Genomic DNA, 27,212 nt, shown 5'->3' with positions numbered 1-27,212 from the left:
GGAAAGGCAGTGGTGATCTTCATTGTGTTGTGGTCGGGAGCACATGGGGGTCCAGAGAAAGGTAAGAAAGGAGGTTGCTGAAAGCCAGCACCAAAGCCAAGATTGAGAGGTTTTAGAGGTGGGAATGCACTCTGAAGGCAGGGCAGTTTACCAGTTTAGAGGAAGGAACGCATTCCAACTTCTAACCAAAGGAGAGGCCAGTCACCTCCATCCTGGGCATAGGAAGCCAGCTAGACCAGCCCCTTTCTGAATGCAGCCTCAGTTCAGATCCACTTGTAATTGGAGATGAGGGAAATATTAGGAGGAGCAGCAGCAGGGTGGTAAACATTCACTGCCCGCCATGTGCTAGTGGAATGGTGGAATGCTGTCATGTTCACAGCCACCTCTTTGTAACAGGAGTAGTGGCTTCATTTTACTGATGATGAACTAAGGTTTAGGTAAGCCACACAGTGAAGTGCAAGAGCTAGGATTAAAACTGAGTTCTGTCTGGCCCACAGCCACTCTTTGCAATGCCCCACCCATCCTCACAACCCTGCTTCTCTGCACCTCTGTCAGATAGGAACAGACAAGGACCATGGTGGGATGCAGGACCCACTTCCCACAGAACCAACTACCCATGGACTTGATACTCCCTTTGAAGAAGTAGTTAACTACAAGATGTAATGATGATGAATGTCAGGTTGTATGCCTGAAACCAACCATGAGACAAAGCTTATGAAAAAGTTTCACCCTGTGCTTGTTTTGGCAGCACATATACTAAAATTGGAATGATACAGAGAAGATTAGCATGGCCCCTGCACAAGGATGACATGCCAATTTGTGAAGTGTTCCATATTTTAAAAAAAAGATTCACCCTAGCTTAGACTCCATTAATAAAAATATAGTATCTGGAACACTCAGACCAAAACCTGCTCTAATCTACGTATCTAAAGTATAAGTTGGTTCCTAGATGCCTTGCTTTAAAGAAGGGAGTACTTCCCATTGAGCAAAAAAGACTATGGAGTGGAAGAATGAAATCTATCTTCAAACATGAAAGAGATGAGAAATGCTCTGTGAGCTTTAAAGAAGCAAACTAAGACCCTTGGTAGAATCCACAGGGACATCGAAGCCCCTCAGCACAAGGATAAATCTGTCCAAAGACTGTCTCAAGAGATGGTAAGTTCCTCGGGACAGGGGTGTACAAGGTAATCACAGCTAACGTTTTGAGGATACTTGCTCTATGCCAAATCCTGTGCTGAATGGATTACGAAGAGTATCTCAAATAATGCTCACCCTAGGATGTAGTTCCTCTTAATGTGCCCGCGTTTTAGGTGAGGAAACTGCAGTTTAGAGAGGAAGATAGCTTGCTCAAGGCTGAGTTAATGTAATGGTACCTCTTCAGCACAGGCTGGAGAACCGCATTGTGAGGGTGCTCAGAAAGGGATTCCAGGATTACAAGGAAATTGCACCAGATGATTTTGAAGGGCCCCTCCCTGAGAAGTAGTGATTCTGATTTTTCCTAAGACAGGATTCTAGTCTACCCAAGTATGTCAGAGCCAGAGCCAGGCAGAGGCTGTGGTGACTACAGGGAGGTGGGACAAAATGATGGTCCAGTCCCACAGTATCCTGTCCGTCTGGGACTCTTGGGAGTCAGGGTCCCAGGATCTCTACTCAGCGTCACCCTCCCAGGTTCCTCTTGAAAGAGCTCTCTTCTAGAAAAAGGAAATGGCCAGAGCTGACAGTGAGAAGTTGTGACCACAGGGTGGCAGCAGTGCATCAGCTGTGTAGGGCGACTCCATAGGTCCAAAGCAGTGTTTTCTTGTGAATATGGGGATCTGTCTACAAAGATTTGAAGCCACCCCCAATCTCTGTGGGCTCCAGAACCCTTTAGTCTCCCTCTATATCTTACTTTTCTATCCACAAGCAAATCTTGGAGCAGTGATTCCATTTTTAACCCGCCAAGAGGCACCAAGCAGGGGTGGGAAAGGGCAGTGTGATCTTGACCACCGGCCACAGCCAGGGTAGGACCAGGCTGTGTCATCCTGGCCAGTTTTGACACTGGCTCTTCCCTGTCTCTTTCTGTTCCAGAAAATAATACCTAACCCTCCCTGACAAGAATTTCTCTATGCTTTAGTCCACAAGTTAGGAAAGCTGGGCAGTGATAAATTGAAGCTCTCCAACCTGTTGAAGAATTGGGGGTTCTTATAAAGGCTCCCCAGGGCCTTGCTCTGACAAAGCGTCTGCAATTAATGATGCTGCTTAAGCTCTGGAGACAGGATTTATGCATCTAATAAAGTCTATAACCTCAGGCTTAGGGGCTGGGGGCCGGAGGCTGAGAGCAGGAAGTCCCGGGTGGTCATGGGAGGGGATCCCAGGAGGCTCCTAATGGAGCTGTTCATTTCCATTGCCTGCTTTAGATTCCCCCTCAGGCTGCTGTTGGGGGTGGAGGACAGGGGGACAGCAGGTATAAGAGGCTGGTGTGGCTGTAGGAAGGCAGATGGCAGCATGGATTCCAGGCAGGCTGCTGTGTTGCTGGTGCTGCTGTTAGTACACTGGAGCCACGCTGAAAGACTGGGGGGCCAGGATGAAGGAGACCAGCTCTTCATGGTAAGTGATGCCCCCCATCCCCATATCACCATTTTCCTCTACCTGAGACTTGTATTCTAGGTTCAGATACTCTCTCTGGCTGCCAGGGTCTTCGCTAGGTCTGCAAATCCTACAATTTACCCCTGGAAGCCACTCCCTTCCCCTTGTGACTTACGTGTCCAGGGCATTTGCCCACCTTCTTTTCCTGATGCCCCCTTGCCACAGGAGGAAGACAACAGACCCCACCCACCAAAGGATGCCCAGACCCCTGGGTCACTCTTGCGCTCCCTGCTCCAGGCCATGGAGAGACCTGGCCGGAGCCCAGCCTTCCTGTTTCAGCCCCAGAGGTAAGTCTGAAAGGGACACCAGCATGGCATGGGCTGCAGGTACAAAGGGCAGGGCACAGGGGAAGAGAAAGAAGGGGGTTAGAGAAGGGAGAGATGTAGGGGACCTACATCTGAGCACAAATCTCTCCTAAGGTTTGGCAGAAATTCCCAGGGGACCTGGAGCAATACACGGCTGAGTCCCCGGGCTGGAGAGGGGCTGAGCTCCCAGTTCTGGAGCCTGGCTGCCCCTCAACGCTTTGGGAAGAAGTGACGTGTCATCCTTGATGTGTTTGCATGCAAGGCCCACACCCAAAAGTGCCATGTATGCCCCCCAAATAAAGCTGTCTGGCTTCTGAATCCATGTGTCTGTGCCGTTAAAGTGCTGGGAAGGAACCCGAGCATAGGAACCACCCCCTCCATCCATCTCTACCAAACCAAACTCCCCAGGAACACAGCTGACAGGGTTCACTTTCACTGCACCCAGCCTCCTGCCACCAGAAAGGAAAACACATGAGTATGTGGGGCGAGGCGGGGGTCACCAAAGGAGCTAAAGGAAGGCACAATGCGAAGTAATGTGGTGCTGACCTCATTTGCTGTCCACGCTACTCAGGCAAACAGAACAGGGTTTAAGAATCCAAGGAGCAGCACATTTATTCTTGGCTCTAGCAGAGAACCTGCAATTTCATTCCCACTCATCATCAGCAACAAAATGAGGATGGATCCTGGGCTGGCTGAGGCCCTATGGTCCCTGGCTCTTCACCCTTCGCCTTCCTCAGCCTCAAGGCAGGCAGTCTGTGTCAGAGGTAGAGATGGCACCTCCAGCAGGTACCAGAGCTGGGCAGATGCATGGGCCCCGAGGAAGAGCGGGGAGCAAAGGGTGCACATCCGTGAGTCCAGCTGGGGCTTTACTTGCTGCCCGCCATGATCTTGAGGTACTGCAGGGCACGGCGTGCAGCCTCACCACGGGCTGCCTCCCTGGTGGTTGCAGAGCCATGACACACAGTGGCCGGCTGTGTGGATAGTTCCACCAGGCACTGGCAGAGCCCACTCAGGCTCAGCTCTTCTGGAGACCAAGAAAGAGGAAGGAGGCAGTGGTGGGTGGGGAGGCAGCCTGGACAGGGGTGCATTCACATCACCATTATCCCCTCCTGACCTTCTTGTACTTGCTCAGGTCTAGTCCCACCATCCCCCAGCTCCCCAACTAGCCATACCAATATCCAGGTAGCTGACGTGGAAGGCCTGCTCCTCAGAGAGCTCACTGAGGACGCTGCAGCAGGCAGGGCCCAGAGCACCTAGGGAGCCCAGGGAACAACTGCGGAGGGACAGGATCTTCTCTCCCACTGAATTTCGCAGAGAATCCCAGGTGCAGCCTGGGCCCCGGTTCCGTAGTCCATCCAGGCGGGAGCCCACACCCTGACAAGATGGGGACAGTGAGAAAGATGCAGCCAGAGGCTGTGGGACCCTGGCATTTAGACATTCAATGTCCAAGGAGAGAAAAGCCCAAAGAATGCTTCCTCCAGTTTGCCTCCCCCAAGTCAATTCCTGTATGGCCCCCTCCAACTATGGCCAGGCAGCCCTCTTCATCCCAGTAAAAGAGGCCAACAGGGCCCCTGCCATGGGCCAGCTCAGCAGGTGGGCTGCAGTCAAGGCTGAGAGGGGGCCCGAGGAATCCTGGGTCTGTCAGGAAAACTGGCGTAGAAGCAGGCATGGGACCCAGAGAGGCTCACTCCAGAGTCACAGACCCAAGTCCCCGGTGCCCTACCCTGGCATGGAAGATGGCCCGTGGCGCCTGGCCCACACACTCACGATGGAGAAGTGGTCATCATCAGGCTCTGCTTCGTTGCCATCCCGGGCATCCAGAGGCACGGTGTGCACCCGAAGCAGCATTTTAGCTGCCGCGTTACGCTTTGCCAGTTTTTTGGAAGTGCCGCTGCCTGCATGTGGGGAGAGAGTTCCTGGATTATGATTCCCAACAAACCCAGTGCTTCCCACCCACGTCATACTTGGATTGAGGGTCCCTCCCAAAGATGTCCATTGGAAAGGGGAGCTCAGGACCTGCCTATGCACCTGAGAACTTAGTCAGCCGGAAAGGAGGGGGACACACAGGGTACAAAGCAGCAGCTCGGAGGGAGGCACTGAGCCAGGGGCCATGGAGCAAAGAGAGCAGGGGTGGAGCAGAGTGAGGCTCAGAGCTGCCTCCTGGCCAGGCTGGAGTGCTTCAGAATAGGAGCTGACAACCCCCGTCTGCCTGGTTACCAATCTCAATGAAACGCTCCACTCGGCAGGTCATGGTGAATTCTTTGCGGTGGGCTGGCCCGGACTCCTGGGTCACTGTGTACTCCGGCAATCGCCAGCCTTTCTGCACCACCAGCTCCTTGGAAAGGAGACAGGTGCACAAGGCTGAGTGAGAAAGGGCTCCTCATACCCACGCCGGTACCCACCCACTCACCCTCCCACCCCAGGAGCCTCAGACTCTAGGTGAGAGGAAAGACAGAGGAGGTGGAGAGAGCCTGAGTATAGGGTAACTGCCCTCCCGCCCCAAACACACATAACCTTCCCTCGTGGCCCCTGGTTCAAAGGAAGACAGGCATGATGGGAAATGAGGATGGGGCACACCTGCAGAGCACCAACCGGGTTGCACTCAGACTGCTGCGGGGAGACAGGGGGCTGCATCTCCATGGGGGAGTTCCTGAAGGAAAAAGGGCCCAGCGCCAAAGTCGAGGGGAATGGTTCCTTCTGAGGTTGTCTGTGAGCCCAAGGCCTAAGCACTGCTTTAGTTTCTCCTGCTATCACCTCCCGATTCCCCACCAGGCAGGCAGCTGTCTGCCTAGCCTGCTTCCTCCTCCCACTCAAGGGAGGCCACCGCTAGGTCCCAGGCCCACTTCACCTGTGGAATGCTTGGGCACCATCTCGCCAGGATGGTGGGAGAGGGGCCATAGAGCAATCCCCAGAAGCACCTAATGGGATGCAAACATGGGACCATCATGTGGCCAACCCAGAAGAAAGTGGGGCTTGCAAGACCTTTAAACATGGCTGAACATCATACATATGGCTATTTAAAAATCATAAATTACCTCCTGTCCCAAGAGTTTACCAGCTGGTGCAAATTCTTCAAGCTCTGGTCCCCAACTATTCTATCCTGTTTATGCTTAGACTTCCTCATGCCTGACCAGCCAGGATCCAAGGGCTTAAGGGCCAGGAGCCAGGACCCCTCCCTTGCCCCCTCAGGCAGTCAGGGGACACAAGATACCTGGTTAGGACAGCAGATGGAACAGGAGTAGCAGCTGCTGCAGCAGTAAAAACTGGAACGTCCTCAGGCAGTGAAGAGTCTAGGGGAGAAAAAGAACTTCCCGAGGGGAAGGGGGCCTTTGATTCACACCCATGTGTAGGGAGAATAGAGGGGCGGGGGACCCAGGTCCTCCTGACTGGCCATGCCCTAAGAGAACTCCTTCCCAACTGAGCCAAAGACTCAGGAAGTTTCAACCAATAGCTTCCTCCTGGAATCATTTGCTGCCAAACAGAAAAGGGGGTCTCTTTGTACCCAAGAACCATGGGAGCAAGAAACTCCAACCCAAGTGTGGAAGAGGGAAGGACTTCTTGCTGGGAAGAGGAGGCATGTTGGAGAGCAACTCTAGCCTCAGTCTCCACCCCTTTCCCTCCCTAACCCGGAGCCAAACTACAGCCACAAACCCTCAGCAGGGCTGGCCATTCCCCCCAGAATTCTTCACACAGCAGAAGCCCTAGAAGCACCCTGTTTGGGTCCAGAGGAAATTCTCAGGAAGAGGCCAGGTCAGGGTGGCTAAGAGTCACCAGGCCAGCCCTAGGGGGAGAGGGGGTGGTGCAGGGGCCTGGGTTCCTGGCAGGGCTTCTAGAATGCCTTGGCTGTTCCTCCCTCACCTGCTGTCCTCCAGGGCCGGCTCCAGCATGCTCCCCCCTTTGAGGTGTTTGAGGGCCACCTCAGCTGCCTTGTGCTTGGCTGCCTTCTTGCTGGGGCCCTGACCTGAGAGAGGGGGCGTGGGCAATACTGGAGGTCACTGGAAGGACAGAAGAGAAACCAGAATCCCACAGCCTCTCTCCTTGCAGCCAGAGAGAGTCAACCAACCCCCCTGTAACCAACCTCCCCCCGACCAAAGACTGGAAGTGTTTCACTGATTGCTAGAAAGAAGGGCCCTTATCTTTCCATTAGCTCTCAGAATCAAGCCATGCCAGGGAGGACTTCTGAGCTCAAACACCTTAGGTAGAAATTCTATCTCTGCCTTACTTTCCTTTGCAAGGCACTTTCTTTTCCCTCAATAAATAGAGATAGCTAAAAAAAGAGAGGGTAGGCTCTGGAGTCAAAGCCCTGCTCTGCCACTTACTGGCCATGTGATCTTGCACAAGCCATTTAATATCTTTGATGCTCAGTTTTCTGATATTCAACATGGGGATACTACCACCTACATCAATGGTTAGACTGAGGTTTAAGATTAAATGGGAATTTGGTTAAGCACCTGGAACAGGGCCCAGCACAACAGGCATTCACTCCCCCAAATACTCCACTGAGATTTCGGTTTATCTCCTCTTACTTTTCCTCTGGGGTGATGAGGATCTGCCAGATCACTGCGGCAGTCCTGCTCGCTCCTCTAACTCTCCCAAGTCCTACCCACCTTCTCACAGCCCTGTCCTCCCAATCCAGTCAGTAGCTTTTCCCCTGTAATCTCTCCTTCCCTCACTGGCCTTGGAGAAGAAGACTGTGAAGAGAGAGACTCCAATAAACAAAGCCACGGGGCCCTGTGAACGCACACCCCGGCCAGACTGACCAAGCCTTCCTCACCAGTGCAGCTGGTGTCGCCAACGGTGACCCGGAAGGTGAAATTAGGCTGGTGGGCTTGGCCCTCGGCTTTGAGAAGGTCGTACACAGGCGTCTTCCCTATTCTGGTCCCATACTCCTGCAGAAGGCTGATCGGGGTCTTGCCCGGGTTGGCGGCCAGCATTTGCTCTATACTGGGGGAAAGGGCACAGACCCACATCACACTTCCCCTCTCTGCACCCACTTAGCCAAGCACTGCCATACCAGACCTAGGCACACTAGTGGGACATAGGGTCCAGGGGACCCCAGGCAATATAGCATCCACTGGCTGGGGTCCAAGTGGAGGTGCAGGTTGGGAAAGCAGAGTCCACTACCCCAAAGCAAGTAGGGAATGCACTGTTCTGTTCCTGTCTCACTTAAGGTGGGGGATCCTGTGCCCCAGTGCAGGTTGAAAGTGCATGCCCCCTGACACACTGCAGGCTAGGAACCCAGTACCCACCAAATGCACTGAACATGGGGGTATAAAAGCCCAGTGCTTCAGTGCAGCCTGGGAACCAGGCCAACCCCAAACTATTTAAAGCTGAAAGCAGTAGCCACAGCCCCGATGCATGCCGGGAACCACTGCCCACTACCCCAGTGCTTGCCGGGAACATCCCCCAGGCAAGGTGCATGCTGGGGCCGCGCAGCTATACCCTCCGTACCGCCCCACGTTTTTCTCCTTGCAGGGACCGGTACGAGGCGGCTCACCTAGGCAGCCCGCAGCCCGTGGTAGTGCCGGAGCCTTGCTCCTCTTCACTCATTCCCTCCTCCGTTCCCGCGGGCGCCACAGTGACTGTAGCCTCCACGCGCCCCAGTACACCACCGACGAGCTAGGGCCGGGGCCAAGCCCGGAGTCGCGGCCGGTCGGGCCCGCCGCGGGGCATGCTGGGACATGCAGTCCCCCGCCCACCCTCCTCCGTGGGTCTCCATCAGAAGCAGAGCTATCCGCCCCATAACCCTCCGCGCGCTTCACCCGGGCTGCTGCACCGCCTTCTGGGAGGAGTGCGGCCCTCCGGTGTCGGTTCCAGAGCGAAGGCTGTTTTTTTCGTTTTTTAATTTCGTCCCGCCTCCTTCCTTCCGCACCTTCCCTCTCCCAGGCCGTGAGGCCGTGAGCATGCGTACTAGGGGAGAGGGAAGCGGCTTGGGGGAGGGCAAGGACTAACTCGAACACCGGGCCTTTTGAATCCCGAGAAAACTACAGAACCCAGGAGCTCGCGCGCCATCTGTCGCAGCTGGAGAGGCAGTGTCAACACGCACGAGAAGCTTCGCAGTGTAATTGGTTACTCCGATTGCGTTTACTTCCTCCAGGCGCAATGAGATTGGTTACTTCGCCTAAAGGAGCGGGGACAAGGAAGAGGCAGCCCTTTTGACCACGCCTCTTTCTTAAGGGAAGGTTGTGATTGGCCCGGGGAGGCGCTGTCGGATCCTAGCTCCTTGTGGTCTGGGAGGGTGGAACTTACCTAGACGCGGGAGGGGACTGTTTTCTGTCCCCGCAGGGCGCGGGGGTTGTTGTAGGTCCGCGTCCAACTCAAACAGTTCCCCCTCAACTCCCATCCTAAGCTCCTGGCCCTTGGGCCTCCGTGTCACAGAACCCGCTTCCGTTTCCTAGGTTGTCCTCCTCCCTTCAGGTTTTGCTTCTCTTCTAAAGCCTTGTTAGAATGACCCTAGTGAATCTCTCTTTAACTGCCTAGGGAATCAAGGCCTGAGAATCAGGCTGTAATGGGACAAAATTAGGCCTAATGCACCTGATGGTGTCATTCATTCACTCTGCAGTGAGTCTTGGGTCTCTCTGCTGAAGAGAGCAAGAGAGGAGTCCGGCCTCCTAAGACTAATCGACTAACTAATCCGGGTGGAGAGCAGACATGTATTTTGGGGTCCCAAAGCCCCATTCTCTCCTTCTCAAAATCACACAACCACTGGGCTAAAAGATATAGGGAAAATCGTGTGACCTTGGAAAGAGAGACAGAGATCATTAGAAAAAGTGATTTTAATGAGTGTTTTGAGAATGGGTCACGGAAGAGATGTCTTGCTCTGAGCCGGGGTTGGAGGTCCAGAGGAATCTTGGAATGACAATGAGGGGTCATCCAGGAACACTGGAGGAGGAGCGGGCCTAGAGCTGAGCGAATTCCAATTGGGTGAAACTGGAGTAGTGACAATTAGGGGAAAGAAAGCTGGCAAGATCAGTATGACAGGGGAGCAATGCCAGAGCGCTGGGGATCCCATCTGAGGGGCTGCTCTCTCAGGGTGTAGGAAGGAGTTTATAAGACGGGTCAAAGGGGGTTCCTACGGAATTAGCATAAGGCCCAAGGTGGGACCTCCACAGGAAACCGCCAGCAGGGAGGCGTGGGGCCCAGGCGGGCCAGGGACGAGCCTGGAGAGCGCCGATGGCAGCAGCGGGCGCCTTTAAGAGGCCGGCGGCTCCAGCGCAGCATCCTCCGCTCAGGGCGTGTCCGTCCCGGGGGGCCAGGGGCGGGGGCCGTGGTAGGAGCGGGAGTTCAAGCCGAGTAGAGACTGGCTAGGGGTCGGGGGGTGGGGGCAGAAAGCTGGGGCTGACACCCGCGCACCCGGACATCACCCGAGCATCGCCTGTGACAGCGCCCTGGGTCCGGTGGAGGGCAGCGGGGGGAGGAGAGAAGGAGGAGGAGAAGGAGGAGGAGGCGGGAGCAGCATCCGGAGCGGAGCTGCAGCAGCGCCGCCTTTTGTGCTGCGGCCGCGGAGCCCCCGAGGTGAGAGCCTGGCCGAGTCGCGGGGGGTGGGGGGCAGGGATGGGTCCGGGTCCTGGGATCCGGGCGTGGAGGGAGGGTCGGGATGCAGATGTGGCCTGGTTGGGGGAGGTGGCGCGGGGATGCTGAGGCTGTGGGGATGGAGGGACTGGGAACCTGGACCCGACGCCTGTGGGGCTGGGAAGGAGGGGAACGGAGCTGAGGGATGCCGCGGCCCAGCTCGGAGATGAAGGGCCTCCAGGGCTGGAAAGGACTGTATTGGGGTGGGGAGTAGGGTAATTGGGGGACAGACTTGGACAGAGAGCAAGAGAACATCCTCTTCTCCCACTCATCCCCAAGAAGGGAGAGAGGGAAAGGAGGAGGGAGAGTTTTGGCCCCTCCAGGGAAGGAAAGGAAGGGCAAGGCCTGGTGCACCCACCTTCTCCCTCTCCCCCACCCCACCCCCACAAGCACCTATTGGGCCGGACCTGAAGATTACAAGCAGAGAGCACCTGTTCCTGGATGCCCAGGTGCTGGTCCCCCTCCCCTTCCAGCTGTGATGCTCCTAATCCCCTCCAGCTGTGGCATTTACTTTCTCCATCCAGCTGTTGCATCCTCCCCTCCCCCACACATATGTGGCTTTCTTCCTCCTCTGTCCATAGCCTCTGGCTCCCCTAATCCACTTCTCCTGGCCAGGCCCTCAAACGACCTCCTACCTTTTCCACACTCCTCACACTCCTTGGCTTAAAAATAAGCAAGAATCCTTTCCACAGAGTTGAGACTTGCTGATTACCCTGGCCTTAGCTGAGGGGAGGGAAGAGAAGGAATCAAGGCTGTGTAGACAGTGCAAGGAAATAGTGAGGTGTTCTTAGAAGTAAAAGAGGAATCCCACCTTTTAGCTCCCTTATCTGCTAACTGTTGGGGAGGAAAGTAGGTGAATGGCCTTCATTCAGGAGGGCGTGTACATGAGGTCCCCTCATCCCACCCAGAGTCCCCTCCAGCCACAGTCAGTGCCTCCCTCTAAGCATCATTTCCCTTAAAATTCTCAGGGCCAGCTCCATTGCTCTGGGAGCTCTGGTTTTCACCAGAGGGTCATACCAAGCTAAGGCAAGAGAAGGGATTCAGGAAGGAAAGGGCCTGAATGTCCCCTGAGCTCTCCTGCCCAGGCACTGAAGTTTCCCTGAGTGTTAGGGCCCTGCTCCTTCCTAGCTCACACTTAAGGGTGAAGAAGGGTCTGCCTTCCCAAGCCCATCACTCATCCAGTCACTCACACTGTTGACTTCGGTGATGCTGGGAAGCCTCCCACTCCCAGCACACATGAAATCATACCTCTAAACCTCTGTCCCTTAGTGAAACCCAGTTATGGACAGAGGCCAGAAGTTTAAGTTAGTAAGTGGCTCAGGATATCCTAGGATTCCTTAGAGCTGATGATGGCAGAACTTTTCTAAAACCAATTGCTGTTCCCCAGTCCTTCCCGTGGCAGTGATAATATGGCAGAATCTGACTCTGCCAGGAAGATGCCCCTAAGCTCTAGTAGCCACTAGTTTAGTAGCGCTGGACTCAGCACGTGCAGTCCTGCCTCTCCTCTGCCTGGGTCTGGAGAGAAAGAAAGGATTAGGGAATGAGGCTCTTAAGGAGTCCTTGCTAGGGTGGAAGGAAGATGGTGTTGAGAGGGTGCCAGCAGGGGACGTAGGGCCTTCAAGAGGGCTTGGCCACACAGACTGTCTGGTTCTTTTGCTTCCAGAAGGACCAGGGTCATATGCCTCTTTTGGGAATGGGGTGAGGAGACTGTGACAGTGCCGCTACTCCAAAGGAGAATAAAGATCATCCAGGCTAGAGAGCCCTTGCCCTCTGATTTCTTCTCTTTGCTCTCCTTTTCTCCCTGCTGGTTTCTCCACCTCCCTTCCCACCTGTCCCCTCCCTACTGTCTCTTGCTTTGAGAAGGAGGAAAAGGCTAATGTTTGCACAGAGCTTCCTGTCTTCCAGATACTGGGCCAAGAACTTTATTTTGATTATCTCAGTAATGCCCATAACAAGACTAAGTTAGATAGTGTTGTCATTACCTCTGAAGAAGGAAACTGAAACTTAAGTTGGTAAAGTCAAAAAGTTAGTATGTGGCAACTGCTAAGATTTGAACCCAGGTCTGTCTGACCCAGAACCTGTGTTCTTACCCACCACGGTTTTTACTCTATTGCCACTGTTTTGACACTGTCCCCTTTTAGAGATGAATAAACTGAGATTTGTAAAGAAGTCTCATACTCCAGGTCACCCAACTATTCAGGAGCAGAGATGAGACCTCAACAAGCCTCTCTGATTCTGAGGCCTGTTCTCTCCCTCTACACTGTCCACTCTCCCTACAGCACAACTGTCCTAAGCTAGGTGGCAGGAATGGAATGATAATAATTTTTAAAAAATTATTTTATTTTGCAATTTAAAATACATCTTATATCTTATTTTGAAAACAACTCAAAGTTATTACTGAAATACTAGAAATATAGGTAAGTCAAAAGAAGAAAATTAAAACACCCATAATTCCACCTACCTAGAAACGATTACACTTTGGTATCTATCCTTCCAGATTTTTTAAAATGTACATCCAGCTGAGGAACTATTTGTTAAAATATACTGAACTTCTTCCAGGTGCACCGGCCCCCTGTGGCTCAACCCAACCTGCCACTGCCCTCCCCTGCCCATCAGCCCTCAGTGGGTAGGGTTGAGACCAATTCTGGGCCATGAGATCAAGGGGAGGATCTTAGTGGTGTGACTGCAGGTGAGCAGATTCCAAAGAGAACTGGCCAGAGGGTAAGGATTGGGGGCAGAAAATCAGGCCTTCGCCCTTAGTCCAGAGGATGTGGAATGGTAGGATTTGCAGAGGAGAGATGGATGGGCTGGCAAAGGAATGACTGGGGGCTCTAGCACAACCACTACCACTGTGACCTGGTTCTACTGGAACCCGAAATTGTGGTTTATCCTGGGGAAGCAGAAGGTTGGAGACCAACTCTCCCTTTCTCTAGTCAGACAGAAAAGATGGCCTCTCCAGGATCCACAGAGCAAGACCTAGTGTCCAGCCAACCAGGAAGACAAAGCAAGTAGGCAGGCATAGTGCTCACTGCACTTCCTACACCAGCTTACTCCACCCCCCACCCCATAAGGTAGGGTGGGGGTCTCAGAGAGATTATATTAAGCTAACTGGTGGCAAAACTTGGATTCTCACTCTGATCTCTCTGAATCCAAAGCTGATTCTTTTAGCCTAAACAGTACTGTCCCTCTCTCCCCCAGCCCCTTCACTGCCCACATTACTGGAAGAAGTGTGGCAACTAGGGGTCTCAGGACTTGACCTGTATGGGGCTGAGGATGTGGATTTAGGGGCAATCTCCAAGTTTTCTACAGGTTCTAGGGGAAGGCATTTCTCCCTCATGAGGGCACTGAGAAAAGCTGTTCTTTCCTTCTTGGAAGAACCCTAGGGCCAGGACCATGGATCTTGTAAAAGGGAAGATAAAAACAAGCTGCAGCCAAGCGGACAGGAGGCATGGCCACGATCGATCAGAGTCCTTTATCCTCCCAGGGTCTCAAAGCCTGCATAAGGTGGAACTAGGATTCCAAAGTCTTGGGTCTCCCTTCCCTTTGAAGACCCCCAACTTAGAAGGGGAGTCTTCCTTCTTTTCCTTAGTGGAAGCTGAGGTCCCAGATAGTGGAGAGTGCTCAGTGAGAGCACAAGATGGCCTGGCCTCTGAACTGAACTGCCAAACAAGCAGCTTGGCATTGAGATTCTGCTGTTAGAGCAAGGAGCTAGAGAAAACTCAAAAGGTGTACCTGCCACAGGCCTCCAACATCTCAGGCAAGAGAACCTAGGAGGAGGGGTAGATGGGGTGACTTCCTGCCCCACTCTACCCTATAGCCTCTAGGTAGGGCACTCTGAGAACCACCAACAGAACAGAGACACTCCTAGCTGAAACTGAATTAAGCCCTTTCAGGGTCCCAAGAGCCTCTTTCCCTGGAAGATGTATGGCTTAGAGACCACTCTAACCCCTTACCCAGTCTGAGGCAGATGCACAGTCAATACTTGGTAGGTAGGATTGTCAGAATGACAGAGATATCCACCCCTCCTGTCATAATGCTGCCCTTCCCCCCATGCTCGGCATAACTGACGACCTGGGAGACAGCTCCACTCCCCCAGGGTGACCTAACGCCTGGGCCAGGGGCTCCTCGCCATGCTGTCCCCCCATCCCACCCCACCCCAGGGCCTGGCGCCAAGGCCCAGCCAGGGAGCAGTGGGGCACAGCTGGCAGGTCAGCAATAAAGGAGATAGAAAGGGTGGGAGAGAGGAATCTCCAGTTTTGTAGAGCTCCCTGCGGCCTCAGCTCCCCATCCCGCTTCTTTGATCAATCTGGAAGGGTTGTTATTAGTCTGAGAATGAGGTGGGGGTAGATTGAGCCTGGCTAAATTCCCTACTTTTCCCTTGGTCCCGTCTCCTACTTCTCCAGCTATTCCGACTGCCCTAAAAGATAAAATAGGTGAAATGGCTTCTCTCCTTCTCTCCCAGCTGCTGGCCCTGGAAACCAAAAGGGCCTCTAGGGAAGCCTGGTGAACTGGAGGGAGGCTCGGCTGCACGTGTCTCTGAGCATGTCACCCTTTCTATGCCTAAACCTCCTAGTTGCCAAACAACCAGGTGACGGCTGAAAAATTCCTTTAAAAAGCCAGGTGTGCCTACTCAAAGCTCAGTTGCTAGACGGAAAATGAATTGGGGAGTGGACAGATGCCCTCTGTATTTCTCAGTTCCCTTTCATCTCCATTTTCTCAGGGTCCTCCTCCGCTTTTAGTCCATCCTTCTCCGGGTCTGACTCTCTCCGTGCTTCACGCTGTTCCGGTCTGTCTTTCGGCTAGTCCCTCCTTCTCCAGGCTGTGCCTTTCGCCCTTTCTGCGTCCTGTCTCCCTCTTTCCATTTCCTGCTTTCCTCCCCTATGGAACTGCGCCCCCAATAGCAGCCACACGAGTTCCCTCCCTCCAACACCAATCGCTTTCTCTTCACCCGACGCCACAGCCGAAGGTCTGTCTGCGTGCGGGGAGAAGGTACGGGAATGAAAGGAACACAGATGGGGCAGACTGCCGGGTCAGGGTTCCGCATCTACGATGCCCGCAACCATCCCAGAAACCGGACACACAGGTTTGCCCAGCTTCGGGGCGGAACTTAGGCGCAGCCCCGCCCCCGCGTCGCGCTCACGTGACCCGAGGCTAATCTTGTCCTGGTGACTTCACGCGCTGCTTCGGGCCCAGTCGTCATGGTTACGCCGCAGCGCCCTGCGCTCCCCCCAGCCTGCTGTATCCCCGCCCCTTCCCCGGACCCCCTCCTCCCAGCGCCCGGACCCCCGCCCCGCCCCCAGCCGCGCCACGTCATGGCCGGGAAGGAGGTCGAGAGGCGGGAGGGGGTACGGTGGCCGTAACCCCTTCCTCTCCGCTTCCAGTGGCCCTGACTTGGGCTTGGGGATCCATTACTGATGGCCTAGCGGTCCAGCAGGCGGCCCCAGCTCCTCCCCGAGCGCCATCGCTCCCTCCTGGCCTGCCCGGCGAGAGCGTCCAGAGCCCCAGGCCTTGGTTCTAGGTGGTCCAGAAGGGAGCCCAGGCTTTGGGGCTGGGTGGGGATGGGAAGCAGGCGAAAACCCTTGGGTCCTCCAGTGGAAAGTCTCCAGTGTCTCGGCATGTTGCTTGGCCTGTGTTTGACTGTAATTTGCATTACAATCTACGCCTTACCTCTTGAAGCCAGAAATATCTCCTGGGATGTGTTGGGCATTCAGATGCTTGGACTGGACTGTGATTTGTTCCCTGGCCTTCAGTTCTCTCGAGAATATAGTGGGACAGTAATACCTCCTTCACTGGGCTGTTCTGAGGATTAAGGAAGCTAATGAGTATGTGTATAAATAGAGAGTGCACGATCCTTAAGATGATCCTTTGGGGTGGGTAGATCAGTGGTTGCACCCTACTGAGCACCTCGTGTGTGCCAGGTCCTGTTGGAAGCCTTGGGATCCTGTGTGATGTGAAGTCGTCACTCTAAAGCAATCCAGGCTCTCAAAAAGAGGCAGACGCTGGACCACACCGTCTCCAGTGTAATGGGAACCATGATGGAGGAAGCACAGGGGGCTATGGCAGCCCAGAAGGGGCATTATCCTAGAACACGTCAGGAAAGGAAGGAGAACTTCCAGGATGAAGTGAGACTTGGAAGACAAGAGAGAAAATGAGCAGCACCTTCCAGGCAGAGCAAGCCTGGTGTGAAGCTTGAGCTTCTTAACAGCTATGGCACCATGGGCAGGTTATTTAATACTTTTATGCCTTAGTCTATAAAACGAGGCTAATAATGCCCACTTTATAGTTTTGAAGATTAAATGTGCAAAGCGCTAATGCACCTATACCAGAGGTTAACATACATAGTAAATCTTGCATAACTTAGCCATTATCATTGGGTGCCCTGGCTCAAAAGCCTGATGCAGCTTGGTGTCAGGCTAAGTTCTATATGGCATGGGTACCAACAGCAGTGGGAGCTGAGGCTGGAGAAGCCTCAGGGGCCAAAGCATGGAGCTGAGGCTACTGGACTGAGGGCAGTGGGCCACTAAAGGGTTTGAAACAGAGGAGAGGGTGCTGGCCAATTTGTGTTTTAGAAAGCTCTCGTTCTGAAGGCTGCAAAGGCTGAGTGGAGAATTGGGGCAGGGGAAGACTTGGAGACCATGTAAGAGGCAGTTGTCCTGGGCCAGGTGACAATAGCTAATGAGGCTAAGGCAGTAACAGTGGAACTAAAGAGAGTAGAATGGCACTGGGTCAGAGCTTTTCGAATGCACCTTCATAAGAATCACCTGGGGTGCTTGTTAAATACACAGATTCCAGGCCTACTCGATACCCACCGAACAAGTGTTCAAGCAAAAGGCCTGGGTATTGTTACAAGAGCCGAGACAATCAGGGTTTCCCAAACCCCCTTGTATACATACCAGCATCATCATCCAGTGAGCCATGTGTATGTGCAGATTCCTGCCACCCCTTTTCCACCGTGACTTAGAATATATATATTCACTTATTCCCAGACTATTACAGGGGCCTATGGAAGGACCCTACTACTACTACTACTACTATAAAGAACAATTAGAGGGATGCTTGTTTTCAGGAATCTTTAAATCTTAGGATTTGGTAACTGACTGGTGTAGAGGGAGCTGAGAGACCAGGATGACTCCTGGAGTCAAGTTATTTTTTTTTTTGAGACAGAGCCTCACTCTTTTTGCCCGGGCTAGAGCGAGTGCCGTGGCATCAGCCTAGCTCACAGCAACCTCAAACTCCTGGGCTCAAGTGATCCTTCTGCCTCAGCCTCCCGAGTAGCTGGGACTACAGGCATGCGCCACCATGCCCGCTTATTTTTTCTATATATTTTTAGTTGGCCGATTAATTTCTTTCTAATTTTAGTAGAGACGGGGTCTCGCTCTTGCCCAGGCTGGTCTCTAACTCCTGAGCTCAAACAATCCGCCCGCCTTAGCCTCCCAGAGTGCTAGGATTACAGGCGTGAGCCACTGTGCCCGGCCCAGGATTCGGTTTTTTTAATGGTTGGTTCCATTGCCTGGAAGGCTGGCTCTTGGTTTGGGGAGTTGGGGGTGGGGCAGTGGAGAAGAGGAAAGAGGGCATCCTTTGACCTCTGGAAGAGCAGCTGGACTGATGGGAGGGCCAAGGGGATGGAGCAGTATAAGCCACAGCTTGTGCTGACACAGCTTCTGCATCCCCATTGAATGGTCCTGCCTTTTTTGCCATCCATGCTGGGGGGATAGCAGAGCTGTGTGGTTACAGCCTTCACTTACCTTGGAGAGGTCCAAGTGTGTACCTATGAGCACCTGAGAGTAGGACTCAGATATGAGTCCTGAGTGTGTCTTAGGATAAGGCACTCAATCTGAGTTGACTGTTCCTGAAAGGGCCTCAGTGGCATCATGTGTAAGTATCTGAATGTGAGATATGTGGTTCAGGACTGTCACCGGAGGGTGCTTGAGCGGAAGTCTGCCAGTATCATGTAGTGAGTTACAGTAATCTTACAGGGAGAAGGGAACTAGCCTGTTACTATTATACTTGGGTTTGAGATATATTTTACCAGTATCTACCTGAGAATGATACTCAAGTATGTTACCTGTATACCTGATACATGAGTATTACTTAGGAGGAAGCCCACGTGTATCAGTTTTCTTAAGGTGGGTACCTGAGGGTGAGGCTCAAGGGTTACTTCCAGTAGGGCTGTTGTGAGCCCAGCTCCCTAACCTGTGCCTCTGGGGTGATCCTGAGCTGGCACGCCTGTGGCTTTGACAGCCCCTCCCTCCTTCATTCCCACAGAGCCCACCACTCACCACCACCGCTCAAGGCCTAGAGGTCATGGCCTGCCTCCATGAGACCCGAACACCCTCCCCTTCCTTTGGGGGCTTCGTGTCTACCCTAAGCGAGGCATCCATGCGCAAGCTGGACCCAGACACTTCCGACTGCACTCCCGAAAAGGACCTGACGCCTACCCAGTGTGTACTTCGAGATGTAGTACCCCTTGGTGGGCAGGCTGGGGGTGGGCCCAGCCCCTCCCCAGGTGGAGAGCCACCCCCTGAGCCTTTTGCCAACAGTGTCCTGCAGCTACATGAGCAGGACACAGGGGGCCCAGGGGGAGCCCCTGGGTCACCTGAGAGTCGGGCGTCCAGAGTTCGAGCAGATGAGGTGCGGCTACAGTGCCAGAGTGGCAGTGGCTTTCTTGAAGGCCTCTTTGGCTGCCTGCGCCCTGTCTGGACCATGATTGGCAAAGCCTATTCCACCGAGCACAAGCAGCAGCAGGAAGGTAGGCCATGTCCTTGTGGGAGTCTCCTCCCTGTCTCTCTGAGCCTGTGTTGGTCAGCCCCATCAAGGTCACCTGACAATGCCTTCCCTCCCCATGACCCAGCCCTAGCTTCTTAGCCATCCATGAGCCTCTAAATTCCCAGCTTCTTTTATGGTCACTCATTTCTTTCCCTGTCCTCTCAAACTGTCTTTTCAGCCTGTTTTGGCTACTTTTCTCCCCTTGAGTCATTTCAGCCAACCCAATCCTGTCCCCTGTCCTGGCCTTGAGCACGTCACAAGGCCTTGAGTATGGCTCTTTCTGAGCCTGTGGCCCTGTTCCCTCCTGCCTACAGACCTTTGGGAGGTCCCCTTTGAGGAAATCCTGGACCTGCAGTGGGTGGGCTCAGGGGCCCAGGGTGCTGTCTTCCTGGGGCGCTTCCATGGGGAGGAGGTGGCTGTGAAGAAGGTACGAGACCTTAAAGAGACCGACATCAAGCACCTGCGCAAGCTGAAGCACCCCAACATCATCACTTTCAAGTGAGGACCAGGGCAGGGGCTGGGTGTTGGGGGTAATTAATGTACTGAGGCCTGGGCCCCTCCTGAGCAGTAGGACCTAACCTATCCTTCCCAGAGAAGAGCTCCAAAAGGAGTGGGTGGGAATGGGGGCTCAGGTGGATGCTGAGCTGGCTGAGGCCTTCATACCACTGTTCGGCCCCCAGGGGTGTGTGCACCCAGGCTCCTTGCTACTGCATCCTCATGGAGTTCTGCGCCCAGGGTCAGCTATATGAGGTACTACGGGCTGGCCGCCCCGTCACCCCCTCCTTGCTGGTTGACTGGTCCATGGGCATCGCTGGTGGCATGAACTACCTGCACCTGCACAAGATTATCCACAGAGACCTCAAGTCCCCTAAGTGAGTAAGCAAGCAGGAAGAAGCTCATATGCATGCAGGTGACCCACCCAAGTCAGTGTGACCATCTCCCTGATTCCAGACCCTGCCCTAAGTCCATGTGGCCATTTCAGAAACCTCTTCCAAATGACAATCCTATCTTGGGAGGGCTGTAGTGAGCCCCTTACCTTTGGGTGTCCCAAATGATTTAAAACAGAAAAGCAGAGTTGCTGCAGAGTTAGATGAGGTGTGTGGAGGGCATGGATCCCAGCTGACTACACTCTTTACCAGCATGCTAATCACATATGACGACGTGGTGAAGATCTCAGATTTTGGCACTTCCAAGGAGCTGAGTGACAAGAGCACCAAGATGTCCTTTGCAGGGACAGTAGCCTGGATGGCCCCTGAGGTGATCCGCAATGAGCCTGTGTCTGAGAAGGTCGACATCTGGTGAGGACCAGGCTGAGAACTGAGAAGAGTGGGTGGCCATCAGGGTGGAAGGCGACTTCCAGGGCTCAAGCGCAAGTGAGATTGGGTCTGTAGCAACCAGAACCTCTGGAGGGAGCCCCTCCCAAGTGATGTCCCCTCTTATTCCTAGGTCCTTTGGTGTAGTGTTGTGGGAACTGCTGACTGGAGAGATCCCCTACAAAGACGTAGATTCCTCAGCCATCATCTGGGGTGTAGGAAGCAACAGTCTCCATCTGCCTGTGCCCTCCAGCTGCCCAGATGGCTTCAAAATCCTGCTTCGCCAGTGCTGGTAAGGATGGCAGGGGCTAGGATACTGGGCCTGCCGGAGTTGAGATATGGGGGGTGTTGCTGATGCATAGCCAGCACCTAGAACCCAGGCATTCGTAACAGGGGAAGAGGGTCAGAACTCTCAGAAGTGGCTCTCCAAGAACCCAGGATCCAGGATGTGGATCAAGGAGACTACAGTCCAGAACTCAGAGGGGTTGGACTGATGAGTAATCTGCAGAGGTACATTAGACTCAGGGACAGATTGACCTTACATCTGAATTGAGCTTTATGGTACCTTCTGAGCTGAGTGACCTTGGGCAAGTGGTATCACCTCTGAACCTGTTTCCTCAGCTCTAAAATATGGCTAACAATATCTGCTATCCATGGTTGCTATGAAGTGCCAGTGAGTACATGGAAGTACACGGAAGGACTGGCATGACCAATGAGCAGAACTGGTTGAGCCTCAAGTAGACAAACTTAAAACACAAGAAAAGGGCTCTGGATTTTCATTTGGAACCTAGACCCTGAGGGAAGGTTGAAAATTCCTAATCTGTCATTGAGCATTTCCCACAGTGTGTTGCCTTTAATGGAGTTACTCAGAAAAAGGTTTTATTTTGGCAGACAAGATGGAAAATATGGGGTTAAATAGGTTTCCTTACTCCAAGACTTTGACCTGCTAATGGATACTGTGTAACATTTCCTAGAGAGAACTGACCATGAATTTCTTTTGTCACAAGAGTACATTCTAGGACTGGATTCTCCAGGACACACTTTGGGAAAGGATGCTCTAGTTCCTATCTGGTCCTCCCTGAAATTCCTCTTTCTCTCCTTCCAACTCCATTTCCTTCAGGAATAGCAAACCACGAAATCGTCCATCATTCCGACAGATCCTGTTGCATCTGGACATTGCCTCAGCTGATGTACTCTCCACACCCCAGGAGACTTACTTTAAGTCCCAGGTGTGCTGTGGGTAGGAAAATGAATACCTAACTCCCCCTCTTTGCAGAGATAATTGCATTCCTTTGAGGGGGAGGCTAGGAAAAAGGGATGGAACAGATTGGCTCTTAGAGGGCTGAAACCCTGTCTTAATCAATCCTATGCCCACTCCCTTTTGCTCCAACACATATAATTTGCAGGGGTGTGGGCAACCTGCAGAGACTTTCTACAGGACTACTGGGTGAAGGGATGACCCTCACTCCTCATCCACTCTCCACCCCCAGGCAGAGTGGCGGGAAGAAGTAAAGCTGCACTTTGAAAAGATTAAGTCAGAAGGGACCTGTCTGCACCGCCTAGAAGAGGAGCTGGTGATGCGGAGGAGGGAGGAGCTCAGGTGTGTCCCTATGTTTGGGGAAGTGATTTTACTAACTGGAACTGTGGACACCACTAGTTCTCAGAGACTGGGATCTATTATGGCACAAGGTGAGCCTGGTTCAGCTACGGGAATCTTTCTGCCCTTTCAGACATGCATTGGATATCAGGGAGCACTACGAACGCAAGCTGGAGAGAGCCAACAACCTGTACATGGAGTTAAATGCCCTCATGTTGCAGCTGGAACTCAAGGAACGAGAGTTGCTCAGGTAACTCTACCTGTCCTTATGCTCGACATCCCGAAGCTGTGCCTGGTTTACAGATCCTACTGAGCCTGGGTGCCCCTTCCTTGTCATATGCCCAACTGAGAAGGTGCCTGGATCTTTAGGCGGGAGCAAGCTTTAGAGCGGAGGTGCCCAGGCCTACTTAAGTCACACCCTTCCCGGGGCCTTCTGCATGGGAACACAATGGAGAAGCTCATTAAGAAGAGGAACATGCCACAGAAGCTCTCACCCCATAGCAAAAGGTGGGTCTCAAATTCATGAGTATTGAAGTTCGAGCACCGTAAGGGGGACACTGAAGAGGCAGCAGATGCTTAGAGGGGGAGAGATGTGTATTATACTGTCCAAGGTTAGGGAGTACTTTGAGTGTGTAAATTCAGTAATCTCAACCTTGTACTTTCCCTCCCCTACCAGGCCAGATATCCTCAAGACAGAGTCTTTGCTACCTAAACTAGATGCAGCCCTAAGTGGGGTGGGGCTTCCTGGGTGTCCTAAGGGCCCCCCCTCACCAGGACGGAGTCGCCGTGGCAAGACCCGTCACCGCAAGGCCAGCGCCAAGGGCAGCTGTGGGGACCTGCCTGGGCTTCGTGCAGCTATGCCACCCCATGAACCTGGGGGACCAGGAAGCCCAGGGGGAGTGGGACCCTCAGCCTGGGAGGCCTGTCCCCCCACCCTCTGTGGGCTCCATCATGACCTTCTGCTCCGCAAGATGTCTTCGTCATCCCCAGACCTGCTGTCAGCAGCACTGGGGTCCCGGAGCCGGGGAGCCACAGGAGGAGCTGGGGATCCTGGCTCACCACCTCCAGCCCGGGGTGACACCCCCCCAAGTGAGGGCTCAGCCCCTGGCTCCACCAGCCCAGATTCACCTGGGGGAGCCAAAGGGGAGCCACCTCCACCAGTAGGACCTGGTGAAGGTGTGGGGCTGCTGGGAACTGGAAGGGAAGGGACTTCGGGCCGGGGAGGAAGCCGGGCTGGGTCCCAGCACTTGACCCCAGCTGCACTCCTGTACAGGGCTGCTGTCACCCGCAGTCAGGTAAAGTATGGAAAGGTTCCTGAGCTCTTCCCCTTTTTCCTTGTTTTCCCCGGGGTCCAAGTCTCACCCCCATATTATGCTCTCAATCTTAAGCCATTCCCTAACTCACCCTTTGTAACAACCTTCCCTTGTCCTGGGCTCTTAATGACTTTACACTTTTGACCATAGTCCCCTAATCTCTCCTGCAGAAACGAGGCATCTCTTCAGAAGAGGAGGAAGGAGAGGTGGACAGTGAAGTAGAACTGACTTCAAGCCAGAGGTGGGCGATGCGAGTACAGGAGATAATGGCATTCTTTTGCTTTGTGGGTTGCAAGGGGCCGTAACCCCTCTTTCCAACATACAGGTGGCCTCAAGGCCTGAACATGCGCCAGTCACTATCTACCTTCAGCTCAGAGAATCCATCAGATGGGGAGGAAGGTACAGCTAGTGAGCCTTCCCCCAGCGGCACCCCTGAAGTTGGCAGTACCAACACTGATGAGCGGCCCGATGAACGGTCTGATGACATGTGCTCCCAGGGCTCAGAAATCCCACTGGACCCACCTCCTTTGGAGGTGGTCCCTGACCCTGTACCCAGCACCGTGCCCATGCCACACCAGGACCTACTCAGAGGGGAGCAGGTGAGTTGCAGAACAGAAACAACCAAGTATTATACAGGGAGAGCTAAATGGGAGCAGATACCTGGTCATCTGACAGCCTTTGGGGAGACAGATGGCACAGACCACAAAGTGTTTAACCTTCAAGTCACTGGATTTCTGAGCCAGCTTCCTCCCATACCAGAAAGAATGAGCATCTATGTGGTGGAATTTCAGAGGCCTATAGTATGGTGCCTGACTATAGCTGGCTTGGCAGCTATGAATTGTAGCTAGGGAGGAATCCTTAATTTGGAGCCTGGTGCCCTGAAGAATGGCTTAGGCAACTGAAATATGGAAGGAATAAAATCAGTAAGCCACTGGCCATTAAAAATGACCCCAGTGAGGGACCCTGAAGGAATCTCATTGCATTTCTACTCTTCCTCACAGGGCCCTCCCAATACTGAGGACTCAGACTGTGACAGCACTGAATTGGACAACTCCAACAGCATTGATGCCTTGCGGCCCCCAGCCTCCCTCCCTCCATGAAAGCCACTCTTACTCCCTGTACATAGAGAAATATTTATATAAATAATATATATGCGCCACATAATCAACAGAGAAAGATGGGGCTGTCCCAGCCTTAGGTCAGGCTTGAGGGAGACTGATCCCCTGACCACTGATAAGACTCTAGGGACACTGGCAGCTGTGGAAATGAATGGTAAACACTGCCCTAGAGCTGTGCATAAGGAGAAACCGGCCCCTTCCTGCTTCACCCCATTCCTTATGTTCAGCAAGCAGTCAGGCAATAGAAAAGCCACGCTTGTCTCTGTACTCTAACCCCAAATACTGGGGGGCAGGAGAGGGAACCATTTAGACTGCACTTTTGTTTACACATTTTGCACTTGGGAGGAGGGAGACTAAGGCTGGGTCCTCCCCTCTGAGGTTTCTCAGGTGGCAATGTAACTCATTTTTTTGTCCCTCCATTTCTCTGCCAAAGCCCTGGCTTAGGGCCCCAGGTGGGAGGTTAGGAGACTGATAGCATGTGATGGCTCAGGCTGAAGAACTGGGGTGCTGTGTAAGTCCCTACTTTTATCCTGGTGCCTGATTGGGGTGGGGACTGTCATATTGTAAACCCTGTGAAAAACCTTGAAATATAACCACTCCATGCAGGCCCAGCTGTTGAGGGTTTTCTTGACGAATGAATGGGGTAGCATATATGGTTAAGACAAATCCTTGGGCTTCAGACTCGCTCTGAGGTGTCTGGACAAGTTACTACCCCCTTTACACCTCTTTTCTCACTAAATGAACATCATGCCAATCTCCAGCATTCTAAAATTACTGGCATAAATGGTAGCAGGTACATCTTTCTAAATGATTTCAGTACAAGGGCAGAAGCAGATCTTGTTACCCAATCATTAGGGAGAGAACTATAAATGAACAATTATTTAAAATGAGAATGAAGTTTTTAGTTTAAAATATGGAAGCCTGAACAAGGGAACAGACAGTCCCAAGAAGCTGAAACCCAGATACATGACCAACTGCTTCCATGTGTATCCATGTGTGTCCTCCCCTTCACCCCCAATGGAAGTCCTTGCCTACTCTTCAGATAAATCCAATTCCCAATCTTTTGGGCAGTTTTACAAGGACCAATAAAGCACGGGGTCAAGGAAAACAGGATCAAGGGCCACAAAAAAAGATGAAAGTGGCAAAACAGAAGAAAACATCTTAACTGGAATAAAGGCTTCTATTCAGAACCCAAGCAAGGTCCTTTGAGAGATAAAAGGTACAAAAATAACAGCAAGACAAGAGGAATAAAACCCACATGAATCACTGTGGCATCCAGTTTCTATTCACAAAGAAAAAGCTCCAGTCCATCTTTTAATTTTTTTTGAAAAATTCCTGACATTACAGAACTAAACTGAAATGTATTAATATTCCACTCTTACATTTCCATGACAAACAGAAAATTCATGAGCCAAAAAAAAAAAAAACTGAAAAAAAAAAAACAAAACAGGGAGAAGCTTATAAAACTAAATATGGATCTCAGCATTTAACAGCTGAACAGAGAAAGGAATTAAAACGCTTTAATTAAAAAATCACGAGTGGATGATAAAGTGTGTAGAAACTGAAAATTTACAAACTATTTAAAACCTGGAATCGCTGACTGTTCAGAAACTACACAGATGGATCATGGGTGGTGGTGAACAGCAGAAAGGGATAATGGATGAATCTGCATTGTTCTAGCTGCTCCCCATGCCACCCGTCTCCGAGGAAAGCCTGTAACACAGAAACAAACAAGAACTCAAAGTTAGTATTTCCAGGGCCCAGCTGCACCTCACCTCTGATCGTTCAGCCTGGTTCGTGAAATGTGAGTAGTACATAATCAGTGCTTCAGTATCCAGGGAGATACTTTAAGGTTTGTTGAATTAACCAGTACCACAAACCTGATCCTTTAACCCCTAAAAAATCCAAGCTCCCTGAGGCAAATTACCCCAGAGTTTAGGGTAACTGAGTAACTTGGTTACCAATTGTCTGTCCAACTATGTTCTTTGGGAAGTATTTGCATCTCCAAAGTAGGAGATGTTAAACACTTACTGAAAATATGCCACTCACTAAAGCCTCCTCTTAAAGGGTCACAATACACAGAAGCAATGTTTCTTTATTGCTGAGCTTATTTTAGTTCTTCCCAAACTGCTGATAGAATACCAGAGTTTAGGGAAAAAATACTTAATCTGAAAATAGCCTCATGAGGTTAATGCTGAGATAATCCAAAGCTTTTACTCTAGAATAGCCTTGGGTTTCTCTGTTAATGTATATTCTATTACTATTAAGGGTAATACAGTTTTAAAGGCTGGAGATGTTAAAGAGATGTAAAGACCATGTTGAATAACTATATGGGTCAAGAATTATTTCTAATTGTTTTTAAGGCCTAGTTTTCAGGACTTAAAAGTGGCAGACAAAATGTTTCAACTCAGTAGCTTACTCTAGAAGCTCCTAAATCTGGTCTTCCCATCAAGCCAAATCCTTCATCCAAACATGGCTGTAATGTCTTTGCTTCAAATAAGTCATTTGAGGGCAAGGTATTTAGGCATTCGTTATGCTTCACTAATACTAATACTAGGTAGCCAGAAAAAGCTAACTACCATTTTGAATAGAACCAACTGTGT

General features: G+C 52.3%; 4 protein-coding genes across 17 annotated transcripts in view; 2 read left to right on the top strand and 2 right to left on the bottom strand.

Moving 5' to 3' along the window:
- Nucleotides 1-900: 900 nt before the first annotated feature.
- NPFF (neuropeptide FF-amide peptide precursor) lies at nt 901-3,248 on the top strand. Its single transcript, XM_012651308.1, has 3 exons — nt 901-2,586; nt 2,791-2,912; nt 3,045-3,248. The coding sequence occupies exons 1-3, from the start codon at nt 2,338-2,340 to the stop codon at nt 3,160-3,162; spliced, it is 489 nt and encodes a 162-aa protein (XP_012506762.1). The 5' UTR covers nt 901-2,337; the 3' UTR covers nt 3,163-3,248.
- A 268-nt stretch (nt 3,249-3,516) lies between these two features.
- Nucleotides 3,517-8,961, bottom strand: TARBP2 (TAR (HIV-1) RNA binding protein 2). 3 transcript variants are annotated; one of them, XM_012653258.1, is made up of 9 exons: nt 8,428-8,961; nt 7,705-7,874; nt 6,789-6,891; nt 6,142-6,237; nt 5,508-5,580; nt 5,148-5,265; nt 4,698-4,825; nt 4,103-4,304; nt 3,517-3,954 (listed from the first exon to the last, which is right to left on the bottom strand). In XM_012653258.1, the coding sequence occupies exons 1-9, from the start codon at nt 8,478-8,480 to the stop codon at nt 3,797-3,799; spliced, it is 1,101 nt and encodes a 366-aa protein (XP_012508712.1). In that variant the 5' UTR covers nt 8,481-8,961; the 3' UTR covers nt 3,517-3,796. The 3 variants fall into 3 exon arrangements, with proteins under 3 accessions (XP_012508712.1, XP_012508727.1, XP_012508719.1); XM_012653273.1 differs by having other exon boundaries at nt 7,705-7,869; nt 8,428-8,577; XM_012653265.1 differs by lacking the exon at nt 8,428-8,961 and adding an exon at nt 8,180-8,296.
- A 1,251-nt stretch (nt 8,962-10,212) lies between these two features.
- On the top strand, nt 10,213-25,234 carry MAP3K12 (mitogen-activated protein kinase kinase kinase 12). Of its 2 annotated transcripts, XM_012653246.1 has the most exons (15): nt 10,213-10,445; nt 18,768-18,943; nt 19,043-19,251; nt 19,583-19,766; nt 19,949-20,140; nt 20,408-20,566; nt 20,715-20,873; nt 21,702-21,810; nt 22,072-22,181; nt 22,312-22,428; nt 22,548-22,685; nt 22,855-23,473; nt 23,662-23,732; nt 23,817-24,090; nt 24,493-25,234. In XM_012653246.1, exons 2-15 carry the CDS (start codon nt 18,807-18,809, stop codon nt 24,589-24,591), a joined length of 2,577 nt encoding a protein of 858 aa, XP_012508700.1. In that variant the 5' UTR covers nt 10,213-10,445; nt 18,768-18,806; the 3' UTR covers nt 24,592-25,234. The 2 variants fall into 2 exon arrangements, with proteins under 2 accessions (XP_012508700.1, XP_012508692.1); XM_012653238.1 differs by having other exon boundaries at nt 18,768-19,251.
- A 638-nt stretch (nt 25,235-25,872) lies between these two features.
- Nucleotides 25,873-27,212, bottom strand: part of PCBP2 (poly(rC) binding protein 2) — a 28,083-nt gene continuing 26,743 nt past the window's right edge. For all 11 annotated transcript variants that reach the window (XM_012653128.1, XM_012653165.1, XM_012653180.1 and 8 more), the window contains one exon: nt 25,873-26,322. In XM_012653128.1, coding sequence (XP_012508582.1) covers nt 26,286-26,322 — 37 coding nt within the window. In that variant the 3' untranslated portion in view covers nt 25,873-26,285. The remainder of the gene's footprint in view (nt 26,323-27,212) is intronic.

Source organism: Propithecus coquereli, unplaced genomic scaffold (assembly GCF_000956105.1).
Source record: "Propithecus coquereli isolate 6110/MARCELLA unplaced genomic scaffold, Pcoq_1.0 Scaffold111, whole genome shotgun sequence".
In the NCBI taxonomy this organism is placed as follows: Eukaryota; Metazoa; Chordata; class Mammalia; order Primates; family Indriidae; genus Propithecus; species Propithecus coquereli.
Note: the sequence above shows the minus strand (reverse complement) of the source record. Positions and strands in the feature narration are given on the sequence as shown.

Coding starts and splice junctions, on each gene's coding strand:
- NPFF (XM_012651308.1), top strand. CDS start 2,338: ATGGGAGGGGATCCCAGGAGGCTCCTAATGGAGCTGTTCATTTCCATT. Junction 2,587..2,790: donor AAGGAGACCAGCTCTTCATG/GTAAGTGATGCC, acceptor CCCTTGCCACAG/GAGGAAGACAACAGACCCCA. Junction 2,913..3,044: donor TTCCTGTTTCAGCCCCAGAG/GTAAGTCTGAAA, acceptor ATCTCTCCTAAG/GTTTGGCAGAAATTCCCAGG.
- TARBP2 (XM_012653258.1), bottom strand. CDS start 8,480: ATGAGTGAAGAGGAGCAAGGCTCCGGCACTACCACGGGCTGCGGGCTG. Junction 7,875..8,427: donor ACGGGCTGCGGGCTGCCTAG/GTGAGCCGCCTC, acceptor CCTTTCCCCCAG/TATAGAGCAAATGCTGGCCG. Junction 4,826..5,147: donor GGAGCGTTTCATTGAGATTG/GTAACCAGGCAG, acceptor CCCCACATGCAG/GCAGCGGCACTTCCAAAAAA.
- MAP3K12 (XM_012653238.1), top strand. CDS start 18,807: ATGGCCTGCCTCCATGAGACCCGAACACCCTCCCCTTCCTTTGGGGGC. Junction 20,567..20,714: donor TCTGAGAAGGTCGACATCTG/GTGAGGACCAGG, acceptor TCTTATTCCTAG/GTCCTTTGGTGTAGTGTTGT. Junction 24,091..24,492: donor ACCTACTCAGAGGGGAGCAG/GTGAGTTGCAGA, acceptor TCTTCCTCACAG/GGCCCTCCCAATACTGAGGA.